Source organism: Perognathus longimembris, chromosome 28 (genome assembly GCF_023159225.1).
Source record: "Perognathus longimembris pacificus isolate PPM17 chromosome 28, ASM2315922v1, whole genome shotgun sequence".
Classification (NCBI taxonomy): domain Eukaryota; kingdom Metazoa; phylum Chordata; class Mammalia; order Rodentia; family Heteromyidae; genus Perognathus; species Perognathus longimembris.
In genome coordinates, this window is record NC_063188.1 from 71,746,853 (window position 1) to 71,774,281 (window position 27,429).

The 27,429-nt window shown below is 38.3% G+C and overlaps 1 protein-coding gene across 12 annotated transcripts in view; it reads right to left on the reverse strand.

Annotated features, from left to right (window-relative positions):
• Huwe1 (HECT, UBA and WWE domain containing E3 ubiquitin protein ligase 1) overlaps positions 1 to 27,429 on the reverse strand; it is a 158,470-nt gene that overhangs the window by 71,423 nt on the left and 59,618 nt on the right. For 11 of the 12 annotated variants that reach the window (XM_048336497.1, XM_048336507.1, XM_048336503.1 and 8 more), the window contains 10 exons: positions 24,476 to 24,582; positions 24,047 to 24,224; positions 22,437 to 22,528; positions 20,646 to 20,857; positions 11,713 to 11,770; positions 10,385 to 10,561; positions 6,714 to 6,959; positions 4,116 to 4,249; positions 3,551 to 3,645; positions 1,413 to 1,604 (listed from right to left, as the gene is read on the reverse strand). In XM_048336497.1, the coding sequence (XP_048192454.1) occupies positions 1,413 to 1,604; positions 3,551 to 3,645; positions 4,116 to 4,249; positions 6,714 to 6,959; positions 10,385 to 10,561; positions 11,713 to 11,770; positions 20,646 to 20,857; positions 22,437 to 22,528; positions 24,047 to 24,224; positions 24,476 to 24,582 (1,491 nt within the window). The remainder of the gene's footprint in view (positions 1 to 1,412; positions 1,605 to 3,550; positions 3,646 to 4,115; positions 4,250 to 6,713; positions 6,960 to 10,384; positions 10,562 to 11,712; positions 11,771 to 20,645; positions 20,858 to 22,436; positions 22,529 to 24,046; positions 24,225 to 24,475; positions 24,583 to 27,429) is intronic. The other variant, XM_048336504.1, reaches the window with a different exon arrangement.

Genomic DNA, 27,429 nt, shown 5'->3' on the forward strand with positions numbered 1-27,429 from the left:
TAATTTAAATTCTGTAAGGACTATTTCTCTTGAGAAATGTTCCTGTATCATTTCTAAAAACAAACATTTTATCTTGATGAAGAGAAAGGGGGTAAGTCTAGATCAAATATTTGGTCTTGTAAAGATGTTCATGTACATAGGAACTCACTATATAAACATAAGCTCCATTTTCACTCAAGTTGGAAATACCATGCTCAAAAATGAGTAAACTCTTAAGTATATAATGATTTGGCCCTTTTTTTCTATTTCTTACAAATTAGGATTTTTCCTAATATGAAATAGGCTAATGATAATTTCACAGCCTTGCTGAAGGTTGAGTACAATTAGTATTTGAAAATCTAATGCCTTTAAGTCAAGAAGAAATTGCACCCAAACATTAGGCTTACAAATATTTCACATGATTGCTTTCAGATGAACAGATAGCAAAGCAGCTCAAAGATGGGGAAAATTAAAAGGCCCAATCACAAAGAAATAAAACATGGGAAAGTTGCACAATGGAAGCCCATAATGCTGCAGGGTATTAAGTCAAAGATGTATAACAAAACAAAGAGCAAGAAACATGAATATTTTCTTGGATGGTCCATTTTACTTCAGCACAGAGTTAGCAATATATGTTTAAACTCAAAGAAAATAGAAATAAACAAATTAGAACAAAAAGGTACAATTCATAAGAATTTGGGATAACAAATAAAAACACTGTTTGCTTTTAGGGGAGGCTAGAGATTCCCAGAAGCTGTCTTCAGTTTCTTCTTTACTAATAAGTGTTAACAAGTAGAAACTATTGAAGAAAGACACAAAATCAGTTCCTAGAACAATGCAATTACATCTATGGGCAAAAGATAGCAAAGAAAGATCAATGAACATTTTTAATGCAATATTGTTTCCTATTAACAGGGAACAGTCTCCATGAAGTAGCCAAATTAACTTTAATAAAACATGCAGTTGAGGCTATATTACTGGCAACACTATATTAACAGATAAACAAAGTGTCTAGGAAAGTAACCAGTTAATTATGAGAGTTTAGTAACATAGAAGCAAAGTGAAACTTTGCTTAATAGATGTTACAACATCTATCATGCTGCATACAAGGGGGAACTAAGAAGTAAATGGAATGGTAGCAGCATAAGCAACAGTAAATGAGTCAATGAGTGAGCATAAAGGAAGGAATTAAAGAAGTGAAGGTAAACATGGCTCTCAGGAAGGAATTCTCTCATTTCTGTATCCCTAACAGCTAGTACAGAGCCTGTCAAATAGTAGGGACTCAACAAAATGCACTTGAAGTGAGTCACAGGATGTTTTTTTGTTTTTGTTTAAACCATGAAGCAATACAGTCTTTCCAGCTCAATTTGTTTGAAGACTGGTTAAAGGCTCTGAAAGCCAGAAAAGGGAATAGAAAGTAGAGAACCACTCACCTGACAACAAAGGCTTGATTTGCTTAATTCTGGCAGCCATGGCTGGGGTGATTTTAGATTTGCCCTTAGAGTCTGAAGTAGTTGGTTCATCTGTTTCCATGGGAGCCAATGTGTCACCATCTAGCCCAATGCCTTCCAATAAGCCCTGGGTAGAAGCATCCATACTTCCAGCTGTTCCATCCTGTTCCCCATCTGAAGATATAAGATGACAGCAATAAAACCATGCAGAACCAGCACTTACCTAGTTCCTTGTTCTGAGGTTCCAAGAAAGAGCTATCTTTACATCCCAATGACTTTCTAAATTGGAAGAAAAAAAAAAAACCACAACCAAAAAACTATACTGGCATGTTTGTTCTGTTCATTATTTCAAAGCACTAATTGCTGATATCTCCAAGTAAAAACCTATGAGTATTCAACCCAAGGTAGTACCATTCACATAAGCTACAATGCGTATAGTATCTGATAAAATTAAATTCAAATGCTGGAGAATATGACTGAATAAGAACTTTTTGTCCTTTAGGGGAGGTCAGTATGCCAGTACTGGGGATTAAACTCAGGACCTCATGTTTTCACTCACTAAGCTTTTTCCCATGCTTTTGAGGCTCTACTTCTTGGGCCATGCCTTTTACTACACCTCATCCCCTCCCCACCCATGCAAGTTAGCTGGAGATAAGAAGGTGATGAATTTCACCCATTTTTCTGCACTGCTCCTGCTGGCTTCATACCTTGGATTCTTAGATCTTAGCTTTCTCAGTAGTGAGGACAACAAGTATAAGCTGTCAGTGCTCTGTGAGCATCGAATAATTCTTGTTTCCTAGCACTTAGGTGGCTCACACGTGTAGTCCTAGCTACTGGGAAACATAAGATCTGAAGATGGCAATTTGATGAATGGCCCAGAAGCAAATTCTTTGAGACTCTTATCTTGAATTAACCACCAAAAGGCTACTACTGGAGCTGTGGGTCATTGCTAGGCTTTGAGTTTGAAGGCCATTACTGGCACAAGAACAAACTTTTTTATGAGCATGTGAATGTGCATAAACACACATAAGTTTGAGTGCATGTGTATGTATACACATAGTGTGTGTGTTCTTCACGCTAAGAATCTATGCAAACTTTATGATACACTTAAGTCCTTATGTCCTGAAGTTTTAGAAACTGTTTCCAGACTACCAAAAGCAGACAGACAGACAGACAGACACGGGGGTGGGGGGAGGCGAGGGGGAGAGAGGGGGGCTTGCGCACACACGCACGCCAGAAATTTGATCATTTAACTGTTAGGCCTATCAGTTCTTTGACAGTGAACCTACTTTTATATTCAGTACTTTTATTAAACTAGTTTAAGGTAGAGAACAGGAGAATTGAGGTTTTAGGGACTAGGTTGGGCCAAAAGTTGAGGGATTCTCACCTCAACCCATTTAAAAAAAAAACAAGATATGGATGTGATATTCAGAGTCCAGGCTGACCATGAGAGTCAAATTATAGCTAAACCAGAAAGGTGTGGGTCAAGTGTTGAACATGTCCATAGAAAGCCCAAGGAACTCAGTTTAAACTGAGTAGCATACTATTTAATCCAGAATAGTGAAAATAGTTATTTCAGGATGTTAACCAATCTGAGGATCACAGTTCAAAGCCAGCCCAGGCAGGAAAATCTGTGAGACCTTCACCCCCAACAAAGTACTCAAAAACATGGAAGTGGCACTGTGGCTGACGTGGTAGTATACCCAGGACCAGCAGAGGGAGGGAGGGAGGGAAAGAATTTCACCATGCCTTTTGACAAGTGTTATTAGTATTTATATAATACTATAAACAAACATGATCATTTTTTAAAACTGTGCAGAAGTAACTAAAGAGAATGATCAATCCTTAAATATTTACACGAGCAACTTAAGCATCATCACAAATCCTGTATATTAAATTTAGTGATGGAAATAGGTGCCTTATGCTTCCTGATATGAATACTAAAGTTATATGTTTCCTAGATCTGACAAAATAATAAATATAATTGAAACTAGTGGAACTGGTTATAAAAATACATATAAATAGAAGTGAAATCTGAGGACAATTTTAATAAGCCTACAATGCCTCAGGGATAGAATTTAAGACAAGTAATGACTAAAATTTTAATTTCTCAGAGTTACCTGATTTTTTTCCGCCCTGGCTCGTACCTGCCTTCTCATCCTTTGGAACTAGTTTCTGCATGTCGGCCTGGCCAAACTCACACCCAGATGGTAGACTAAAAAAATAAAGAAAGAAAAAGTGCGTAACAACATCACCACTACGAGGAAAAAAAAAATCCCTGAAGGCTCACTTCTTACACTGTGCATAGTCTGACTTGCATGGTCAATATTACTCCTCCAGGGAAGCAGGGTGGTCAATCTAAATGCAATAAAACGACCTGAAATTCCTAAGATAGCAGTCAACAAAGTTCTTAGTTCTCTATATAACTTTTTAGTACAAAGATCTAATTATAAACACACACTTTGTTGAAACAATATAGCTGGGATCAAATCAAAGATGCACAATATGTTAGTTTGGCACTTAAGTAACTAGGATGGAAAGAGCAATTACTAAGTTGTAAGAGCAAAGAAACCTCTAAACTGTCTACTCTGCCCTACCATCCCCCTCACCAAAGCAATTAATTATCCAAAATTACTAAATTTCTGTCGCAAATTGAATGGAAATAAGACAAATGATTTCCCTTACCTGTTTGGGGTACATAGAGAGAGGAGAACAGTGCTTTCCCAAACTAGAGAACAGTATAGCTGGCTCAGCTTGCTGAGAACACTTAAACCCAACTGAGAGCCCCATTGATTTACGGAAATTGAACGAATTTCACTCTGCAATCAAAGAAAGAATTTCACATTTGAGATGTTCTCCAAAGTTCTATTAAAAATAACTTTTAAGTTAAGAACTGGTGACTCACGTCTGTAATCTTACTTATTCAGGAGGCTGAGACCTGAGGATTCATGTTTGAAAATAGCCCAGACAGGAAAGTCTGTGAGACTCTTACCTCCCATTAATCATTAAAAAAGTGCCAAGTGGAGCTATGGCTGATAAGAGTGGTCAGCACCTAGGTCCTGAGTTAAAATCTCAGTGCTAGCATTCACACTTAAATAAATTTTGAGGTGTTTCCAGAATGATAAGGGATAGCATTTTTGACAGAATTGTCCAGTTAAGATTATAGCATGAAAAGATAACTTTCTTACAAGACTCTAATGGGCTTTTTCCTCTTTCTCCTCATTATTATTATTATTATTAGTAGTAGTAGTAGTAGTAGTAGTAGTACGTGGGACTTGAACTCTGGGCCTGGGTGTTGCTCCTGGGCTCTTCAGCTCAAGGCTAGAGCTTTACCAATTTGAACCACAGCTCCACCTCAAATTTGTCCAGTAAATAATTGGAGTTAAGCATCTCACAGACTGTCCTGCCTAAGCTGGCTTTGAACCACGATCCTCAGATCTCAGATTCCTGAGTAGCTAGGATTACAAGTGTGAGCAACTGGCGCCCGGAATGGGCCTCCTCATTATTAACATATGTTTAAGGAGAAGAAGGAAGTACTGGGGAACTGCACTAGCTAGGGAGGTGGTTCTACAGCCTGAGCCAAGCAGTCAGGCAAAAATCCTAAGAGCAAGATTTATTGGTTTTTCCTGAGTTGCTTGAATGACAGACTGCTGATTTCTACTTGGCCTTGAAATAGGATCCTTCTAATTTCTGCCTTCTGTATAGCTATGGTTAAGTCACCACCATGCTTATTTCTTACTGCTTTTTGTAATGTGTTCAGATAGACACCACAGGTCACTGTTTTTCTCAATCAAAGAAAACAAGATTACTCGTTCATTAACTACTACTTTCTAAATTTTGGGATAGTGGTACAGATAGTTGTTCCCTCCAATTTTCTTTATTTCAGTAAATTCCTAACCATTATTATATAATTTAATACTCTAGTTTATCACTGCCCTTTTGACTTATGACTAGTCAACTAATTAGAAAGGAATGAACACATTGTTCAATATGGGCTATTGAGCTGGTATACCATTAGAATCAATTACTCAAGAAATAAAGCTAGTGAAATTTGAGCATATACACCCAATTCCTTCATATTACTCAGTGAGGGAGGCACTCCACTGATTAAAGCATGCCTCCAAAATGATTCCTTCATGAAGCACAGCAAAGATACAGTTGAAATTAGACATACTTATAAATCTGCTAATTATGACTGGTTTAAAGCTCTGTAATGACATGTCCTTTGGCTTGGAAAAAATTATACTAAGTGAAGTGAGACAGACCCAAAGAAACATGGACTCTTTGGTTTCCATCATAGGGAATAATTAGTACATGTTTTGGCTAGTCACAGCAGAAGATCACAAGAGCCCACTATCTTATGAATATATAAGATGCTGCTAAGTGCAATGAACGCCATGTTATGGAAACAAGTGTTATATCACTGTTGTAATTATGTTCAACATGCCACGTGAAACCATAGCTTTTTTCGTTGTTGATCCTCTTGTATCCCCTTCCTGTGGTCGTCCCCGTGCTATCACTGTATCTCATCTGAGTACTCTGGATACTATATATACTTGTATTAGAAGTAGGGAAGGGAAAAGGAACATCAAAATCGAGAGACAAAGGATAAAATGACAAACAACTCCAAAAGCAATACTTACAAAACCATTTGGTGTAAACCAACTGAACAACTCATGGGGGGAAAGGGAAAGGGGGAGGGGGGAAAGGAGGGAGGAGGTAACAAATTGTACAAGAAATTTACCCACTGCCTTACGTATGAAACTGTAGTCCCTCTGTACATTACTTTGACAATAAGTAAATAATGATTCAGAAAAAGAATAGGGAAATAGGGATGCTCTGGTCTATTTTAATATTTTGATGTGTTATTAGCGAGACAAAAATTGTGCTGATGTTTTGTGGAATATGGATAGTTCATGTATAATAAAAACTCAGTGATGGCTGCAGCTATCCCTTTAAACAAAAAAAAAAAAAAAAAAGAAAAGAAATGTACTTTGGCATCTCATTATCATGTGTGCATGTCCCTGCAGAAAGACTAGATTATCAAAATCTGATGGACACCTAATTGTGGTTTGCAATAACAAGTGAGCTCAAATCTCAGTCAGCCTCTATTGATGATAACCAAATCAATGCCTGTCTTCAAAGAGGGCTCATTTTACATGATAAAATTTATATGATAAATAAAATTGTTCTTTGAGCTGCTAGCCCAGAACCAACCAGGTATACGCTTTAGATATTTCGTTAATTTTAAAACAAGATATTTGGTCCACATATCCGACTTACCTGTCCAACTCGACAAGTATGAACAAACATCATGATATAAGCATGGGCAGCAGTGAGTGCATGCAGTAGAGGTGTGGCCTGAGCTGAGAGAGTAGCATCAGCAACATTGCCAGCACATGCCAGTTCTCGTAACAACACTGAGCCCCCAGGGGATTCAATGGGGCGGTGTAAGGGCTCCAAGGAGGAAAGGATGGAGTCTAATTGAAGTAGGCCTTCTTGAAGAACTTTGGGTTCATGTGATAGTGTCTGAAACGAGAATCATAAATATCAAAGTACAGTGAACTTCATTATGCATTATGTCTTTTTAAGTGAAAACTCCCAAATTCCAGACATAATCACATTTCTCACCATGTGAATGGCAGAAGCAAAATATGAACCAAGTATGGTATATTTCAAAGCCTTTTTCTACAGCAACATACTACAATCATCATATATAAAAGCTTGTGAGAGGGCTGGGAATATGGCCTAGTGGCAAGAGTGCTTGCATCATATACATGAAGCCCTAGTCCTGGGTTCCATTCCTCAACACCACATATATAGAAAAAGGCCAGAAGTGGTGCTGTGGCTCAAGTGGTAGAGTGCTAGCCTTGAGCAAAAAAAAAAAAAAAAAAAAGAAAGAAAGAAAGAAAAGAAACAAAAGAAGAAGCAAGGGACAGTGCTCAGGCCCTGAGTTCAAGCCCCAGGACTGGCAAAAGAGAAAAAGCTTGTGAGGGCAAAACTGGAATGTTATGGCAGTATGATATATTAATTATAAATTTACTCAACAAAGAGTTATGTTAAGTAAACTTCCAAAACATGGAAGCAAATAACCATTACAGTGTTATTTTTGTTCTCAAAGAAAGATAATAACAAGAGATGATTCTGAGATAGCAACCAGTTAGGCAATTTCTATATTTTGTTAGGAAAAATAACCTAAGAATTATCTATTTCTTCTTGAGTCTGGATAATAATCTGACAATAAAACCGTATTATTTCATATACATTAATAAGGGATGTGCTTTTTAATGGCTTTCCTCACAGAGTATTTCAGAAGTAAACATATTCATGTAATTCTCTTACTTTGCTTACAAATTGCACTGAACATTTGCAATGACTAAAACAAAAATGAGTATATTAAAAATAGTTAAAAGTCTATAAGCAACTGGAATTGCCATTTTTGGCAGAAATTAACACTTAAATACCTAAGAAAGGAGGCTCAAGAGTCAATGCAATTACTATCAAACCCAGCCTTTTATGGGAGATAAGAGTATAAAAATAAAAAAGACTTCTCAGGGGCTAGGAATGTGGCTTAGTGGTAGAGTGCTTATCTAGTGTGCATGAGGCTCTGGGTTCAATTCCTTGGTACCATATTAAAAAAAAAGAAGAACAAAAAATAAAATTTAAAAATGTTAAAAAAAAAAAAAGACTTCTTAGCTGGGTGCTGGTGGCTCACTCCTATAATTCTAGCTACTCGTGATGCTGAGATCTGAGGATCACGGTTTGAAGCCAGCCTGGGCAGGAAAATCTGTGAGACTGTATCTCTAATTAACCATAGAAAAAGCCAAAGGTAGTAGAGCTATGGCTCAGCAAAAGTGCCCAGGCTCAGAGTTCAAGGTACAGAACTGGGTAAAGAATACTCCCAAACTCATATACATTCTTAAGTTATCCCACAGACCCCAAATCAATTGTGTGAAGGGACATAGAGGGATCAAATTCATACTTTACATTTCCCAATTTCCAACCTTATTATAAACATAAAATAGTTTTTTAAACTCTATGAAAACCTGGCATAGAAGACTTACAGAACAGAATAGCACTCAGAAACAAAACTTCCTTTATAATCAAAAATACTTTTCACAATGATGACAAGATCATTTAAATAGAGGACATTCTTTTCAATAAATAATGATGCAAAATCTAGATATTCACAAATAAAATGAAACTGAAAATTACTTTATGCTGCATAAAAGTATACCAAATGATAAAACTCCTCAAAGAAATCATAATGGTAAAGCTTCATGACACTAATTTAGACAACAGTATTTTATATACAAAACCAAAAGCACTTCGCCACCAAAAGTTTTGTGGCAAAGGACAATTTAAACAGAGCATAACGGAAAATGAAAATATCTGAAAATCACCTAAAAAAAGGATTGATATCCAATATGTACAAAGAGCGCCAATCAATCACTCAACAAAACTAACCAGAATAAAACAGCAAAGGTTGTGAATGGACACGTTTCAAAAGATACATACATGGGCAACAAGGCAAGCGCATGAAAATACTCCACATCACTAATCATCCAGGAAATGCAAGTCAAAATGCCAAATATATACCACCCGATATTCATTAGGATGGCTAGTGTCAAAAAAATAGGATTAGGCTCAGATGTAGAAAAATTTGAATTCTTGGGTACTGGTGGGAGAAATAGAAAATAATGCAGTTTCTGTAGAATAGCTGTATGCAGTTTCATCAAAATATTGAGCATAGGATAACATTTTAGTCCAGGTATTTCACAATCTAGGTTCATATATGCCCACAAGAATTAAAAGTAGAGCCTTAAGAGATACTTGTGAGCTTGTTTGGAGGTTCTAGCATTGGAGCACAGCTACTCATATACCCTTGACCGAAGACTGGTCCTCCTCTATCAGGGATAGTTGTCCTCTTCGACCAAGTGCATAGCTTCGGGAGGGACCCACATGGAGCGGTGAGGGAGGAAGGGGACACCCGTCTAGCCAGCCAGATGAGCCAAATCAACCCTGGCAATCAATGGGGTGACAGATGTCGCAGCCAGATAGCCCTCACATCCGTAAGATAGCATAAGAAATGTATTTACTGTACCCCCTTTGCACAACACCTTATCAATAACATTTCATTTAAAAATAAAATTAAAAAGGAGATACTTGTGAAATCAAGTTCACAGGAATATTATTCACCATAGCCAAAAGGTAAAAGCAATTATAAGGGTCCACTGGGACATGAATGGAGAAATAAAATGTTATGTTGTATACCCATTATTAAAGAAAAAGTTAGCCTTAAAAGAAACATCGAATATGTTAGCAAAAAGGATAAACTCTGAAGTGAACACAATCTCATACAATTTCATTCACATGAGATAACCACACTAACTCAAATTTAATAACAAAAATTAGAATGGTAGTTGGACCCAGCGCTGGGGAAAGGATCAATGAATAATAGTTGTATCATGGATAGTTTCAGTTTAGATGGGGAATTTTGGGGGATACCACTGAACGATATACTTGCAAGGGGATAAGGTAGTAAATTTTTTACTATACATATTTTGTTATTATCAAAAACAAAATAAAGGACTTTTGGTTTTGGCTAAATTTAAACAATGTACTACAGGTCAATTGTGCTTAAAACTCATGCCTAAAACAAGGTTGGAAGACAGAGGAAAAATGCATTACTTAAAATACTAAAACATGTTAAGAAAGCACCCATAATAAATCCGAATGGCATATTACTAAAATCATTATTAGAAGTATGCTTTCTCTTCCCATGGAGAAAACAAAATGGTACTATCACTATATACCAAGCATGGAACAGTAACAACAACATTTTTTTTAAAACCTTTCATTTTTCAATGAGAAATATAATGTGGCACATATCATATATACGTAAGTCATAAAAATGATTTCTAAAAAGAAATAGTTGACCATATGCTTCTTACCAAAATGGATTTGCAGACACCTGCAACAGCCTGACAGGCAGCAGATGTGGGAAAGTCAATGGGCAGATTTGGAAGACCCAAAATGGTAACCAAAGGCAAGAGACCTTTCTGATTCACAAATTCTTGACAGTGGTCATCTGTTGTATTGTTGCTCAGAATAGATTCCACAAATTTCATCTAGGTAATGAAAAAAATTGTAAGAAAAAGTTAGAGGTCAACACTTGGACTAATTTTCTAAATACCAAAACTTATACTAAACAGTGAGAGATGCATAGTACACAACCTAAAACACCAAGAAATTAAGAATTAGAACTTCTTCCCCATCTACCATTTCCACCATACCAGGATATAATGAAGTAACTCAGAACCACACAATAAATCAGTGGTATATTCAGTACTACTCCTACCCCGACTTCCTGGTGATACTGGGGTTTGAGTCAGGGCCTTGCATTTGCCAGGAAGGCACTCTATCACTTGAGCCACTCCCCCAGCCCCCTTTTTTTTTTTTACTGAAATTGTTTTGAAAGCCTTTACTTTTCCTAGACAAGTCATGGACTGCAATTTCATCTATGTGTCCTTGTATAGCTGGGATCACAGATTTGCACACCATGCCAGCTTGTTTGCTGGGATGGAAGTGTCATTAACATTCTGTCTAGGCTGTCCTCAAACCATGGTCTTCCTGATCTTTATCTTTGTAGAAGCTAGAATTACAGTCACAGTTCACCACAACAAGACCCTAATTTCTTAATTTTGATTATTTACTACATAGGTGTATCATGACTACTTCCCCTGAAAGAATGATGTGTAGCAAACAAAGCAGTCTTTTTAGGAGAAAGAAAAATATGGGCAACACATAAGGCACGAAAGAAACATCTCTGGGGGTCTTCAAAGTGCTTAATAGCCTAGAATAAATGCGAATTTGTTTTTTCCTTATTGATAAATAATTCTAGAAAAATTCAAATACTTTGCATTTTCCTTTAATATACTTAGGAAGCTGAAAGGAAAGGACACATTGATTGGGAAAGAGAGAAGTTAATGAGAAAAAAATTTATGCTGTACACATACATTCAGAACAAAGGAATGATGGTATTAAGAAATCCCATTTTCTGTGTATTTAGATTCCAATGGACAGAGAATGAACAGAAAATGGAGAATCAAACAAGGCTGGGGAATCTCCGTTTGTTTTGTGTAAACAAGCTAGTTCCCAGATTTGTACATCATTCTGGATTTTAAGGGGGAAAAAGGGAAGCTACTGATTCTTTGATGACCTCACATCTGTTCTAGGGAAACACACACCTTTACTTAATTTATCCTGCAATGAATCTTACCACATTAAGGATGTAATCCATGAGGGGAATAGGAATACGTTCCTCTGTACCAACAACCCTGTTAAGGGAGAAAAGAGTGAGTTACACAGAAATTCACAATACCAGTGCAAGAGAATAAAGTGAGGAAAGGATATAGTAAAATTATAGGCCTTAAGACTCATAACACAGGGAAGGAAATAATAGTTGAAATTAATCTTGAACCTAGCTTGAATAGAATTGAAAGAAAGGGGAAAACCAAGCCTTTAAAAGTATAGGATTTAACTATGACAGTGCAGGGAAAGGGATGACACTGTCCAAAAAGAAATGTACTCTTTACCTGACATATGTAATTGTAACCCCCTCTGTATAATAACAATATTTTAAGTATAGGATTTTTACATATCACAAATGACATTATCATCTACGAATAGGTAAACTACTGTTAGAGGAATGCATATTAAAAATTAAGTATTAGTAACTTAAAAAAAAAAAAGGACGGGCTGGGAATATGGCCTAGTGGCAAGAGCGCTGGATTCGTATACATGAAGCCCTGGGTTCAATTCCCCAGCACCACATATATAGAAAATGGCCAGGGGATGGGGACATGGCCTAGTGGCAAGAGTGCTCGCCTCGTATACACAAAGCCCTGGGTTCAATTCCTCAGCACCACATACACAGAAAACGGCCAGAAGGGGCGCTGTGGCTCAAGGGGCAGAGTGCTAGCCTTGAGCAAAAAACAAGCCAGGGACGGTGCTCAGGCCCCGAGTTCACAGCCCAGGACTGCCCCCCCCCCCCCAAAAAAAAAAAATTCTTGGGCTGGGAATATGGCCTAGTGGTAAAGTGCTCGCCTTGTATACAGGAAGCCCTGGGTTCGATTCTTCAGCACCACATATATAGGAAAAGCCAGAAGGGGCGCTGTGGCTCAAGTGGTAGAGTACTAACTTTGAGCAAAAAGGAGCCAGGGACAGTGCTCAGGCCCTGAGTCCAAGCCCCAGGACTGGCTAAAAAAAAAAGAAAAAGAAAAAGAAAAAAAAAAAAAAGAAAATGGCCAGAAGTGGCACTGTGGCTCAAGTGGTAGAGTACTAACTTTGAGCAAAAAGGATCCAGGGACAGTGCTCAGGCCCTGAGTCCAAGCCCCAGGACTGGCTAAAAAAAAGAAAGAAAGAAAATGGCCAGAAGTGGCACTGTGGCTCAAGTGGTAGAGTACTAACTTTGAGCAAAAAGGAGCCAGGGACAGTGCTCAGGCCCTGAGTCCAAGCCCCAGGACTGGCTAAAAAAAAAAAAAAGAAAAGAAAAGAAAAGAAAATGGCTAGAAGTGGCACTGTGGCTTAAGTGGCAGAGTGCTAGCCTTGAGCAAAAAGAAGCCAGGGACAGTGCGCAGGCCCTGAGTCCAAGGCCCAGGACTGGCAAAAAAAAAAAAAGAAATCACAAAAAAAGGAGCTAGTAAAACAAACACAAAACACCTTAGGTTGTATCAAGTTTAGTTACAGAAAACAGAAAGAGAAATTTAACTTTGCTCAAAACCATGCAGAGGTTGATAATTATCCTAAATAATCAAAGTTGGTAAAAGGTTAAAAGACCTATTCCAGGCCTCCTTCCCTAAAAATCTATACTTGCAGCATGACAATATCATTTCTTCTACATTTTCAAATGCTTCAATCCATGAGAAGAGGAATAGGAGGTTCTGATAATGCTGTAGCGTGAGAAAATGCAGTCTAGGCGTAACTTAAAAGCTGTTCTTGGCTTCTTTCATCAAAGTAATGGGAGAGGACCACTCATATATTTTATGTAAATGAAATCTTGTATCTTTCAGGTATAAAAATGTACCAGGAAGATAAATTCCAGGAAAAGAATGAAGCATTTTAGAAATAGGCTCTAGGAACAGATTTTTATGTTCATAAATTGACAGGAAATTTTATTAGGATAGGGAAACAGTTTTAATAATCTGAAAGTGGATTGTCTCTTGGGTGAGTTTTTTTAACCCTTGCACACATTTTTATTCATGTTAAGAGGTTTGAGGCTCCATGCCAGGACCAGTCCAAAAGTAATTACTGTTCAAAGATTGGGGCGGGTTTACAGAATTACTTTTGAACTCTTAAGGCATGCTTTACTGACTAGCCTATGGTTTCAGGAACTATCATTATTCTCTTGGGAAAAGTAGTGGAAGAAAAGTTGACAAGTAATAGTTCTCATCTCAGAGTACAACAAAATGAAAATATAGAATAGGCGAGACTGATATGAATACAGTGTTAACAGCTGTGGAGATGTAGTAATAAAACCCTCACAGAGTTTAATGATATAAGCCAATAAAAAAGGGAAAGAGAATGGAGAGATATAATGAATGGCTTCAATGACAAAATGTCCAAAGTGGCTTTTAGGGGAAGATGTTATGAATATCCTTAATGCAAAGTCTTAGAACATTACACAAATGGAGGAGCTCTATAAGGCAAGATTTCATGAAACTACAAACTTTTCCCTTTAACTATGTTTTTCCTCAGAATCATGCAGCATCTAACACCAACTCTCCATTCCAACTCTGCCTCAAATACACCATAGAGCTACTCCTGTAAGTAACAAATGCAACTGAGGCTGAAATCCAATGAGATACCCACCCCTTGGCAGAAGTCAAATATGGTGCAGAGCCTAGGTGATGTAATGAAATGGGCTGTAGATGCTCCCTTCATTGCTAGATGGAAGTTGACTGGAAGAACAAGAGGAAAGGCAAACCAAATAGTGGCTCTTAATATAACCACAGGCACAAACTCATAGTTAAATAACTACTTTTCTTCCTGTCCTACCTTCTTCATCTTTTTGCTATCAGGCCCAAGAAGTTAAGTAGTAATACTAAAAATGATGAACTTACTATCTTCAAAAGAATTCTTAATATGTTAAAAATAATGTGCCATTAACACAATAAAGGAGGATAGGTGCTGGAATCATCTTAGCCAGTCCCAATGTTGAGACGCCTATCTCCAGTTAACTATTTTTAAAAAGCCAGAAATGGAACTCTGGCTCAAGTGGTACAGCACTAGATAAGGGACAAGAGTTCAAGCTAACAGGATATGCAACCACACATTTTCTCTCTCTCTCTCTTTCTCTCTCTCTCTCTCTCTCACACACACACACACACACAAATATAGTGGTGAATGAAGCAACTAACATAACTATCAAATAAATGAAAACTTTGTTTCTCTCTCTTTTCTAAAACATACAATTTCCCAAACTGGTCAGTTTTACTTGTTTTCTTTGCTCTTCCCAAAGGAGCCCTCTCAGTGGGGCTCACATTTAAGGGAACAAAAAGAAAACTAACTGTTGTTCAATTTCCAAAGACCACAAGGACCCACACAATCTATTTTTTTAAGAAAACAAGTCATAAGCTAGGTACACTGAATGCAAACAAACATAAAATGAACTTCTGATGCCCTAATGAAAAACGCTGATTACTTACTGCTAAGTATATTTATTTTCAGCTACATTAGATTTTAGAACACTTAAAAGAAACCCAAAGACAAACAGTTAAAACCATTTACACTGTCTATTTGTGGAGGTACAAAAGTGTAATCCCTAGCATTAAGGAGGGTAGAACAAGTGGATCCCAAGACTGAGGTCAGAGGGAATTATATAGCAAAGCTCTAGGCTGTCTTATGATACAAAGTAAGACCCTGTCTCAAAAGAGAACTACATACAGGAAATGTTCCTGATGTAAAAAAACAAAAACAAAACAAAAAAACAACCAACAACCCACGTATTTTGGTAGACTATATTGTCTAAGTTTCCATGTATCAGATAAAACCAAGTAACTTGAGTCAGGAACCAATAGCCCATGCCTGTAACCCTAACCACTCAGAAGGCTGAGATCTGAGGATTATCGTTTGAAGCCTGCCTGGGCAGGAAAGTCTATGAGATTCAAAATTTGCGACTCATCAGCAAAAAAAGGCAGAAATGGAGCTATGGTTCAAGAGGCAGAACCCTAACCTTGAGCTTTTAAAAAAGTTCAGAAACACCGTCCAGGCTCTGAGTTCAAGCCCCAGGAACAGCACAAAAAATATGCAAGTCAAAACTCACATATAAACACTAACGTCAAAATAATAGCTGCTGGTCTGTGGGGGGAAAAAAAACAGAAAAGTCAAGAAGAATTGGAAGAAAAAACACTATTTCATATTCATGAATCTCAAAAGCATGGTGGACCAAAAAAATACACCACCATATACAGATCAGAGACACAAGTAAAATTCCATTTATATGATGTTTATAGAATGTTCTTGAATATGCAAAATTATTCTATGGTGAAAGAAGATCAATGGTGTATCATTTTGGGAAAATTGGTAACTGGAAATTTTAAATCTGCAGTTTACTATATGGGAATTATACTTGAAGAAAAGAAAAACACCTGTAACCCCTCTGTCCATCACTTTGACAATAAATAAATTTTTAAAAATGTGAAGCCAGATGCCAATGGCTCATGTGTAAACCCCACCTACTCAGGAGGCTGAATTAGTTTGAAGCCCGCCTAGCCAGGCAACTAACCATCAAAAAAACAGAAAGTAGAGCTGTAGCTCAAGCGACAGAGCACTTTGATCACAAATGCTTGGGGAGCCAAGTGCTGGTGGCTCACACCTGTAAGCCTAGCTAGCAGGAGGCTAAGATTTGAGGATTCCAGTTCAAAGCCAGCCCAGGCAGAAAAGTCTGTGTGATTCTTATCTCGAATAAACTTCTCAGAAAAAGCCAGAAGTGACCCAGTGACTTAAGTAGTAGAGCGCTAGCTGTGAGAAAAGTAGCTCAGGGAGCATGCCCAAGTCCTGAGTTCAAGCCCCAGGACACGGATGGATGGATGGATGGATGGACGGACGGGGACACACAGACACAGACCACACAGACACACACAGACACACAGACACACACACACACAGTGACTGAAGATTTGGTTCAAGTGATTAAGTGCCAGCTGGAGCAAGTAAGGCAGGGAGTGCATGAGGCCCTGAGTTCAAGCCCTAGTAGGGACACAAACAAGGGTGAGGGGGAAGACATTCAAATTTAAGTGCCTATGGTTCATCCCTGTAATCTTAGCTATTTGAGAGGCTGAGATAAGGAGGATCATATTACAAGGCCAATTAGGGAAGAAAAAGTCAAGAGATTCCTTCTCAACCAACGAGTTGGGGCCTTAAGCATGTGACTGTAACGTCTGTGACAAAAGGAAGCTCAACATAGGTATCTTGTGGGCAGGAGGGAAGAGTAAAAAATAATCAGAAAATAAAAAGAACCTGCATGTAAGGTCCTGGATTGAAACACCAATACCACATACCCTTCCAAAAACTGGAGAAAAAGCATGAATGTATGTATAGAGCACAGAAAATGGTTGAGGGCATGAAAAAGGAATTTATTACCCATTTTAAAAGTTTGAAATGGGGCTGGGAATATGGCCTAGTGGCAAGAGTGATTGCCTCGTATACATAAACCCCTGGGTTCAATTCCCCAGCACCACATATAGAAAACGGCCAGAAGTGGCACTATGACTCAAGTGGCAGAGTGCTAACCTTGAGCAAAAAGAAGCCAGGGACAGGGACAGTGCTCAGGCCCTGAGTCCAAGCCCCAGGAGTGACCAAAAAAAGTTTGAAATGTACATAAAGATATTATTTAAAGGGAGGGGAGGAAAACCCCCTTTCTAAATTTCTTTATGTATACTGAGTATACAAAAATTTCCATCCTAGGGCTGGGGATATAGCCTAGTGGCAAGAGTGCCTGCCTCGGATACACGAGGCCCTAGGTTCGATTCCCCAGCACCACATATACAGAAAACGGCCAGAAGCGGCGCTGTGGCTCAAGTGGCAGAGTGCTAGCCTTGAGCGGGAAGAAGCCAGGGACAGTGCTCAGGCCCTGAGTCCAAGGCCCAGGACTGGCCAAAAAAAAAAAAAAAAAAAATTCCATCCTAAACACATAGATAAAAAGGAACCATCCACTTTATAAATATATGGGTTTCAAAGCCTGAGTTTAATAAGTTTCCTTGATTTTTACTCCAGCAAATACATTGCATTTGGTCGAAATTTGTGAAACTCAGCCAGGAAGAGTTGCATTTATGTGTAATCTTAGTTATTCAGTAGGGGAAGGCTGAAGAGTTTCAAGTTCTAGGCCATCCCAGGCAGAAAGAAGTAGTGAGAACTGTCTCAAAAATACAATAGAACCCAGGTACCCATTGGCTGTAATCCTGGCTATCATAGTTTGAAGCCAGCCCAGGCAGGAAAGTCTTATCTAAGATCTTATCTCCAATTAGCCACCAAAAAGCCTATAAGTGGAGTTGAGAGGCTCAAGTGGTGGAGTCATAGCTTTGAGTGCAAAAGCTCAGAGACAGCACCCAGGCCCAGAGTTCAATCCATAGAAGAAAGAAAAGAAGGGAGGGAGGGAAGAAGGGCTGGATATGTATTCAAATGATAGAATACTTGTGTGGTATGTACAAGTCCATGGGAGGGGAGGGGAGGTAGGATGAGGGAGAGAAAGGAAGCAAGAAAAAAAAAGATAACTATTTTGTATAAATTAATATAGCAATAAACTACTAAGCCATGTAGTATACTGAAAAACACTAAATTTATCTATAGTTATCTTTAGAGCCTTTGCATCTTAGAAGCTCCAACTGAATAACCAACAGAGCAGTACTACATCTCTTTCTTTTCATTCTCTTTCACGTTACATTAGGCCCAGCTGTGTAGGAATTTAAAAGAGAGCAAATCCTAATCCAAGGCTCTGTATAATGCTATTCCTATTTACTGTATGAAGAAATAGAAATTCATTGCCAAAATAAGCAATGTCACATTGCTTAAAGTGATTAGGATCAGTGAATGCCATTAGCATATAAAACCTGCTAGAGGAACTTAAGATTCACTTCCCATTTGGCAATATATAGAAAAAAACCTTTAGGAATAATGGATTTGGCTGGACGCTTGTAATCCCAGGAGGCTGAGATCTGAGGATCACAGTTTGATGCCAGCCTAAGCAAAAAGGTCCAAGAGACTCCTAATAAACTACTCAAAAAAGGCCAGAAGTAACACTGTGGCTCAAGTTGTACAGTGTTAGCCTTGAACAGGAAGAGGCTCAAGGACCACACCCAGGCCCAGAGTTCAAGCCCCAGAACTGGCAAAAAGAAAAAGGAAAAAAAGAATAAGGTATTTAAGTAACTGTAACACATCACCTTTAGAATAACAAAGTTTTTTAAAAGAAGAATGTATTTTGGTAGATAGAAAAGGAATAGATAATTTGGAAGACAAATGTGGGCAGCACATAATGATACATGATATGGTAAGAAAAGAAGAGAGTAAGAATTGAATGCTGTTAAGAAAACCTCAGATTATTATAAATAGCTTGAATTTTAGGCATGCTAAATTTTTAGATAGAGGAGAAATTATAAATAAATGGCCCAAACCACTAACACAACCTCACAAGGGAATCTTTCCTTATTTGTAGTCAGGAAGAGGAACTCAACCCAGCAGAGACTGATTACTTTGTGCTTCTCCATCCTCCCCTCAACCCCAAATGTTCTCTTTCAGGATGTCTTTCTCCTTTAGAAAAGAGAATATTTTAAGGTGATTAGACCATGCTGCTAGAACAAAGGGAGGTTTGCTTTCTCAGACAAGAGAAAGACGTTTGCACAAAGAACCAAAGCTGTTAGCAGCAATAATTCCCTTCCCCTACAAAAAATACTGCTGAAACCACAAGGTTCACTATAATCGAGACTTCTAAGAGAACATACCAGTTCTGAATTCTAGACCATTAGCCCTGATGTGTGCATCCCACCTGGATCATAAGGCCCAAGTTAACTTTGATCATCAGCTTTAACCTAGTCATGTATACACTTCTCATCCCTCTCTTAGGAGACCTATCTACTCACAAAAGGGACATTAAGTGAGGGAATACAAGACTGAAGAGGGATCAGCCCCACTACTGATTAAGAGTTAACTGCCAAAGAATTTACATTAAACCAGCTCCAGCTAAGGTCTTAAACTCAAAGAGACTAAGGAATTACTCATTGCTAATTTTTATGTCACGTTTCTCCTCGCATACAGGTAGTCAATTCTATTTTTTTTCTTTTTTGGTGCCAGACTTGGGCTCAAACCCTTAAACTCTGCTTGGGCACTGTTCCTTGAACTTTTTGCTCGAGGCTAGTGCTCCACCACTTGAGCCACAGCTCTACTTTTGCTCTTTTTGGTAGTTAATTGGAGATTGGAGTGTCTAGAACTTTCCTACCCAGGCTGGCTTCAAATCTGGATCCTTAGATTTTAGCCTCCTGAGTAGTTAGGATTACAAGTGTGAGCCACCAGTGCCCAGCTCATATCTAGTCAATTCTTATGTAGGACACAACTGAAGTAAATAGAAATGAGATAAAATTAAGTCAGCCTGGTTAATACATTTCAAAGCCTTCTCTGATTTCTTTGGTATGAACAGACAGTATTCAAAGGAACAAAACCAACAGCCACAAGCTGCCAACCAAACAACTATACTCTAGTATGAGTATCAACACAATAAATCTCTGTACACTTAGGAAGTCCTAGAGAAACAGGCTTCAAATGTGCAATGCTTTTTATGTGTTTGCATCAAGCAGTCAGTGAGGTGGAATATCAAATCAATGCAGAGAAAACTGAGTCCACTGTGCAAAAGCCCATCAACTTTCTGTGTTTCTCTAGGCAACCAACACTATTAAATGCCAAAGTGCAAATGATACTACCAAGGAACAAGAAGAAAAAAGACAATGATATATATAATCTTAGAACCATAAAATTACTTAATTCTCACTTTTGGTAGATGATAGTATTACAGGGGCTGTGGCTCAGTGGTAGAACACTTGCCTAGCATGCATGAGATCCTGGATTCCACCCCCAACATCACAAAATGAAAAAAATGATATTAAGACTGGCTTAGTAATATGACCAAGATCACAAGGCTAGAAAATTGGTCTTGTGAACACTTACTGCTGGTTAGGCTCAGTTTCATTCTGTTGGGAAGTATTAAAGCTCTGCATGGCCTGTACTTCCTCCTCCTCTTCATCCTCACTAGATGCTTCTTCTGCAGCATGATTAGACCTTGGAGGTGGAGCAGAGGCAGTTCCGTCTGCCTTCTGAATTGACGGCTTCTGACAAATATATTTAGGGTCTCTTCCAAGATTACAAATTTCTTCAAGTAACTGATGGCAAAGAATAAGATTACTTGTCAATAATACTCAGGAATATAAGATATGAAGAATAGCCTATGATCATTTTCTAGATTTTATAGGTGCTATGTATGAACAGCTCAACAACACTCACTATACATATATATTATACATATATATGTGGAATGTAGACACTAACTGACTTTAATAAATACAACAGAAAGGGAAATATTTTAAGTGTCAAGCTTTTGAAGTTGACTGAGGGACTTGACTACTTGTCATAATATTTTACCAGCTACCAAAAATTAATATCAACAACACTAAAAAGACAATTGGACGAGTTGTCAAGTGTGGGAAAGGAAGAGGGTCAAAAGACTCAATGTTTTACCAACTTAAAAATCCCCAGTTCTAATGTAAGAAAACAATATACAGAGATTTAGGTGAAGTGGAGCAATACTCAATCTGGAAAAGTTAGGAGACAGAGACACAAGGGGGGATGGGAGGGGAGGAGGGAGAGAGGGATAGAGGGAGGGAGGGAGGGAGGGAGGGAAGGAGGAAGGGAGGGAGGGAGGGAGGGAGGGAGGGAGGGAGGGAGGGAGGGAGGGACGGACAGACAGAATGTCTGTGTGTCTCGGCTGCTCCTGTGGCTTAAATTCAGGGTCTGAGCACTTATTTATTAGCTTTTTCACTCAAGGCTGTTATGCTACTACTTGAGCAACAGCTCCACTTCTGGCTTTCCTGATTAACTGGAGGCTAGAATCTATCAGTTTTTTCTTGCATGTGTTGGGCTTTGAACCACAATCCTAAAATCTCAATCTTCTGAGTAGCTAAGATTACAGGTGCAACCCATGGGTGCCTGGCTAACAGACTTCTTTATGCAAAGATCTGAATGAAATGACTTCGCCATTTTTCTTTTTGGACCAACCTTGGTGCTTGAACTCAGGGCCTAGGTGCTGTCCCTGAGCTTTTATGCTCAAGTCTCTACCATTTGAGCCACAGATCCACTTCCAGCTTTTCTGTAGTTAATGGAAGATAACACTCTCAGGGATTTCCCTGCCTGGGGTGATGCTGAAACCTCAATCCTCATATCTAAGCTTCCTGAATAGCTCAGAATACAGGTGTGAGTCATGGGTGCCCAGCATGACTTTATATATTTGTGTGCTCGTGTGTGCTCGTGTGTGTGTGTGTGTGTGTGTGTGTGTGTGTGTGTGTTATGTAAGAGCACACATGTGTGTTCCTATTGGGGTTCGAACTATCCTCTAGCTTTATTGCACAAAGCTCACACTCCATCATTTGAACCACAGCTCCACTTCTGCTTTTTGGTGGTAAATTGGAAGTAAGAGATTCACAATCTTTCCTATGTGGGCTGGCTCAGAGGTAGGATCCTGAGATTTCAGCCCCCTGAGTAGCTAGGATTATAGATGTGAGCTATGACTGCCTGAATTGACTTCATTTTTTACAACGAATCAGGATATGAATTTGAGTAAATTAAACAGACATAAAGTTCTTTCTCCATGAATTCAAATAAGTGATTTCTGGCAGGCTAGATCTTTACTGCAATCTCTCCATTTACTTATCTATCAAGAATATAGTCAGTTACATCATTTCCTACCTTGATTATGGCAGTCGTTGCATCTGTTTTCAGGGTGGGCTGGTGTCTCATGAGCTCATCAACAGCACTTCCCAAATTAGACGCAGTATCCCCTTAAAGCAAAATAATTTTAAAAAATTAAAGAGGTCTATTGGAAAGAAAGGAAGGAGTCAGTGATTTTAAGCCCAGCAATTTACAGGTGTGGGTCTCCTGAGTTAAAGAAAGCATAAGGTTTTTTTTTGTTTGTTTTGCCAGTCCTGGGGCTTAGGCTTAAACTCAGGGTGTGGGTACTGTCTCGGAGTTTCTTTTGCTCAAGGCTAGCACTCTACCTCTTGAGCCACAACGTCACTTCTTCTGTTTATGTGGTACTGAGGAATCGAACCCAGGGCTTCATGCATGCTAGGCAAGAAAGAATTGTACCAGGAAGCTACTACATCCCATCCCAAAGGCACATTTTTATGTCATTAGCAGAAAAACTGACAGAACTAGAAAAAAATCATGTTAAGTGAGGTAAGCCAAGAACAGAAAGACAAATGGTACATGTTCTCCCTGATATGTAAGATCTAAAATGCAGTGGGATATAACAAATTACAAAGGATTCTACATATTCAATTACAGTGAAACCTAAAGAGGACAGTCACAGGAGAGAATCACAAAGGTACAATAACTAAATACTTCCTCATATGTACATAAATAATATAAATACTGACATGAATGCCAAAAATATGGAAACAAAGAACTTTTTCCTTAATTTTTTTCTTTTTCTGATGACTCTGTATTCTTTACTTTATATAGGGTGCATTTACATGCACATCTGTGGGAGGGTGGGGGAAGGTCACAAAATTCCAGGAAATAGGGTGGAAAAAGTACAGGAGTGGAGCACACTAGCTGCAGTGGATATTGATGAAAATGAATCATGGAGATGGGAAGGAGGGACTAGGAGGGAATGAGGAAACAGATAACACTGTATGAATGGAAATTTACTTATTACCTGATGTATGTAAATTTCATCTCTAAAATAATAAAGTGAATTTTTTTTAAAGAGCACATTTAGGCTGGGAATATGGCCTAGTGGTAGGGTGTTTGCCTCATATACATAAAGCCGTGGGTTTGATTCCTCAGCACCACATAAGTAGAAAAAGCCAGAAGTGGTGCTGTGGCTCAGGTGGTAGAGTGCTAGCCTTAAGCAAAAAGAAGCCAGGGACAGTGCTCAGGCCCTGAGTTCAAGCTCCAGGACGAGCCGCCCCTCCCCCCCAAAAAAGCACATTTAAAAAAATTGGCATATGCACTGGGGAGTAAAGCTATGTGTGACTATTTAATATATTTGAATACTAAAAATATGATCAGTTCATAAGACACATGGCAATCCATCCTTGTATCCTAATACATTTTTCTTAGAAGTGTAACAATGAATCATTCAGAAGAATGAGAGGTGAAGAATAAAGTATTACCTTCCATCTGCAATAAAAGGTACACAGACTTTCTGTAAAGCTTTACAGATAAAATATTTAAAATATAACCTCTACATTCTGCACGTCTTTTCTATAAAGCTTTGTTTGCCTACCTGAAGAAACAATGTGCAGGGAAAAGGAAACAATTTTCTATTACAAAATAAAACCTAGTAAACTCACCCAGGGGATCAGAACTCCTCCTCCTCCGCATGGCTGGTAGATAATCTGGTGAAAGAAGAACCTTAAAAAGACGTTCAAATGGCTGACACTGTACAAAAGACTGGAGGCCTCGGGCATTCAAGCAAAGCGCACTGAATACATTTGGGAGGGAGCCAAGCACTTCACGTGTAGCAGGAACCTATAAAGACAGTAACATGGGCTTAAAGTGTCATTGAACCAGTCTAAAACAAAATTCACATTAAGAATACCTTATGGTGGCTCTGGATAGAGGAGGTATTCATAAATGGGGCCCAAAAGTATATTCAACATTATATCTAAGAGATAAATTCCAAACATTAAGACACCTTTTCATGCAATAATACTGCATGTGCACATACATGTCTTAGGGTATATATATACATTCTCAACATAGAAATAGAAAGAACTCACATCTTTGATAAGCAGTGCGTGCAGCATGACATCTGTCAAACCATTGTCCTGGAGTGAGGACAGCAGTGATGGTTCTTGAAATACAAATACAGTAACCACTTCAGTAGCTAAAATAAGACAGAAAAATATGAAAAAAGGAAGGGACATCTCAGATATTAAAAGCGAAACAACTTAATCTAAAAATACTCAACTGATAACAATTTAAACTCTTCTGCTTCAATGTTCTAGAAGCGCTACACCTGAGATTAAAAACTATTGTGAAAGGCATATTTTCACATAAATGAGGTTATGCTGAGGTTATGCTGTTATACAATTATAGGATTTCATTTGTTTTCAATTGTTTCTCAGTCACCACAGCTAATTCTTTTTGAAAGGCAGCATAGTACATTATTATGCATGAAAGCAATCCATCATTAAATATACATCTTTTCTTGTCTGCTTAAGCAGGAAAAAGTATCTAAGATGCAGGGTGGCTAGGTTAAAGCAAATGCAAATTGATCAAAATGGATAACGTGGATCATAAACATTATATAGTAACTATAAAATGCCATCAGTAAGGGCACAGTCTTTAGAATACATATGAATATCATGAGGTTGACACTAATTTAGAAACGTACATTTAGGACTACTACTACTAAAAATTTCAAAACCTAACAAAGAAAGTGCATAAATACAATATCCATAAAAAAGTGACTCATGCCTGCAATCCTAACTACTCAGTACACTGAGATATGAGTATCACAGTTCAAAGCCAGCAAGGGTAGGAAAGTCTATGAGACTCTTGTCTAATTAACCACCAGGAAACCAAGAAGTGGTGCTGTAGCTGAAGTAGTAGAGCAAAATGGTATAAATAGAACAGCACCTACCTAAGCTAGTAAGTACAGAGGACCTGAATTCAAACCTCAGTATCATCATGAAAAAGGGAGGAAACAAAAAGCGAAGGAGGATGGGAAATGGCAAATGAGATAATTACTTGGGACCAACAGTGTTCAACTTGCATTTGTGAATCTTTTTCTTTCATTTCTCTCTTCTTTTTTGGTAAGTGCTAGGGTTTAAATTGGGAGCCTTGGCTGAGAATGTGTCTGTCTTCAATTCCTCAGTATCACATAAACAGAAAAGGCCAGAAATGGTGCTTTGGTTCAAGTGGTAGAGTGCTAGCACTGAGCTACAGAAGAAGCTCAGAGATAGCCAAGCCCCAGGTCTGGCATAAATTAAGTAATTCAAGGCCTCATGCTTCCAAGGCTAATAATTGTGCTACCCCCTCCGCCCCTGTCTAAGACCACAATCCTCAGATCTCAGCCTCCCCAAGGAGTGAGAATTCCAAGCCTGAGCATCTGGCACTAACCTGGCATTTGGGATTATTGATACACTATATCAAGTTCTTAACTTTGTGTGCATGTGATGCCATTACTGGAGCTTGAACTCAGAGCCTTAATGCATTCCCAAAGCTCTTATTTACTCAAGGCCAGTGCTCTACTGCTTGCTCCATTGCTAGCTTTTTCAGTTATTTGGAGATAAAGTGTTTTACAGATGTTTCTGCCCAGATTTGCTTTGAACCATGATCCTCAGATCTAGCTAATAAAAGACTAGCATTAAATTATTTACTGGCTAAGAAGTTGAGGAAGACATTGTTTTAAAGTAACAACTTACTTCACATTGGTCGATAATAAGAGAAAAAGTAACCAAAACAGTTTATTAGGATGATGCACTAAGAAGTGACAATTATTTTGGGTTTGATATCCCCATTTGGTCTCTCTGAAGCCTGTTTATATATACAAAATTTGGGAGGTCATTATGGTAAGAGTGTAGAAAAAATGGGAACCTCAGCTCATTTCATTTAGTTTGGCAAGTTCTATTTGATGCTTATGTCCTTTACTACATAACAGTCTTGGATATAGCTCAACTACTCTACAGGTTCACATCTATAATCCTAGCTACTCAGAAAAGTGAGATCTGAGGATTGCTATCCAAAGCAAACAGGGAAGTAAAGTCCATGAGGCTCTTGACTCCTGTTAGCTATTTTTTAAAAAGCTGGAAATGGAGCTATGGATCAAGTGGTAGTGCTAAGCTTGAGCAAAAGGGTCAGGGACAATGTCCAAGCCCAGAGTTCAAGACCTAAGATGGGCACAAATACAAAACAAAATAAAAGAGTCTGCACTTGCCTGATTTTTGTATTATGGTATACCATCCTGAGAGTGACCCATTTTCTGTTCAACTATGGACTTATCCACCCATGTAAACAACAAATCACAAGTTTTGGAAGATAAATTTAAACTTCTGAAGGGAGACAGCTACAAGGAAACTTCTTTTAACATGGTAAAGTATAAAACCTCTGCTAATGTCATACTTATGGTGAAATGTTAAACGCTTTTCCTCTCTAAATGCATAGGAACAAAGCAGAAGTGATGCTAATCACTTTTATTTCACACTACCAGAAATGTTTGCTAATGCACTGAAACAACAAATGGACAAAAAAATCATATAGAATTGTTTGTAGATAACAAGACTAGAAAATCCTAAGAATACAACAAAACAATTAGGTTAATTTCTCAAAGTCACAGGACACAAAGTTAATAAAAATCCTGAAGTGAGCCCAGTGCTAGTGGTTCACACTGTAACTTAAAGATGAATTATACTAAAGCCACTATAACATAGTAAGGCATAAACATGTTAAGTTTGTATTATAATTTTTATAGTACTAGGGGCCAGGACTCTGGTTCCTTGTGATTCATATGCAAGTGCTCTTCCACACAAGACAAATCTCTAGCTCTAAATACTGTGTTTAGAGGTGAAATGGACAGTTCTAGGGCTTAAACGTTTGCTAGGCAGGGACTCTCAACACATAAGCCATGTCCCTGTTTTTAGAGCACTTGAAGCACTAAGAATGCACATAAATGCTAAATGTACAATAATATTCCTTATTAAAAATGACCCAACATACACTGCTTATAAAA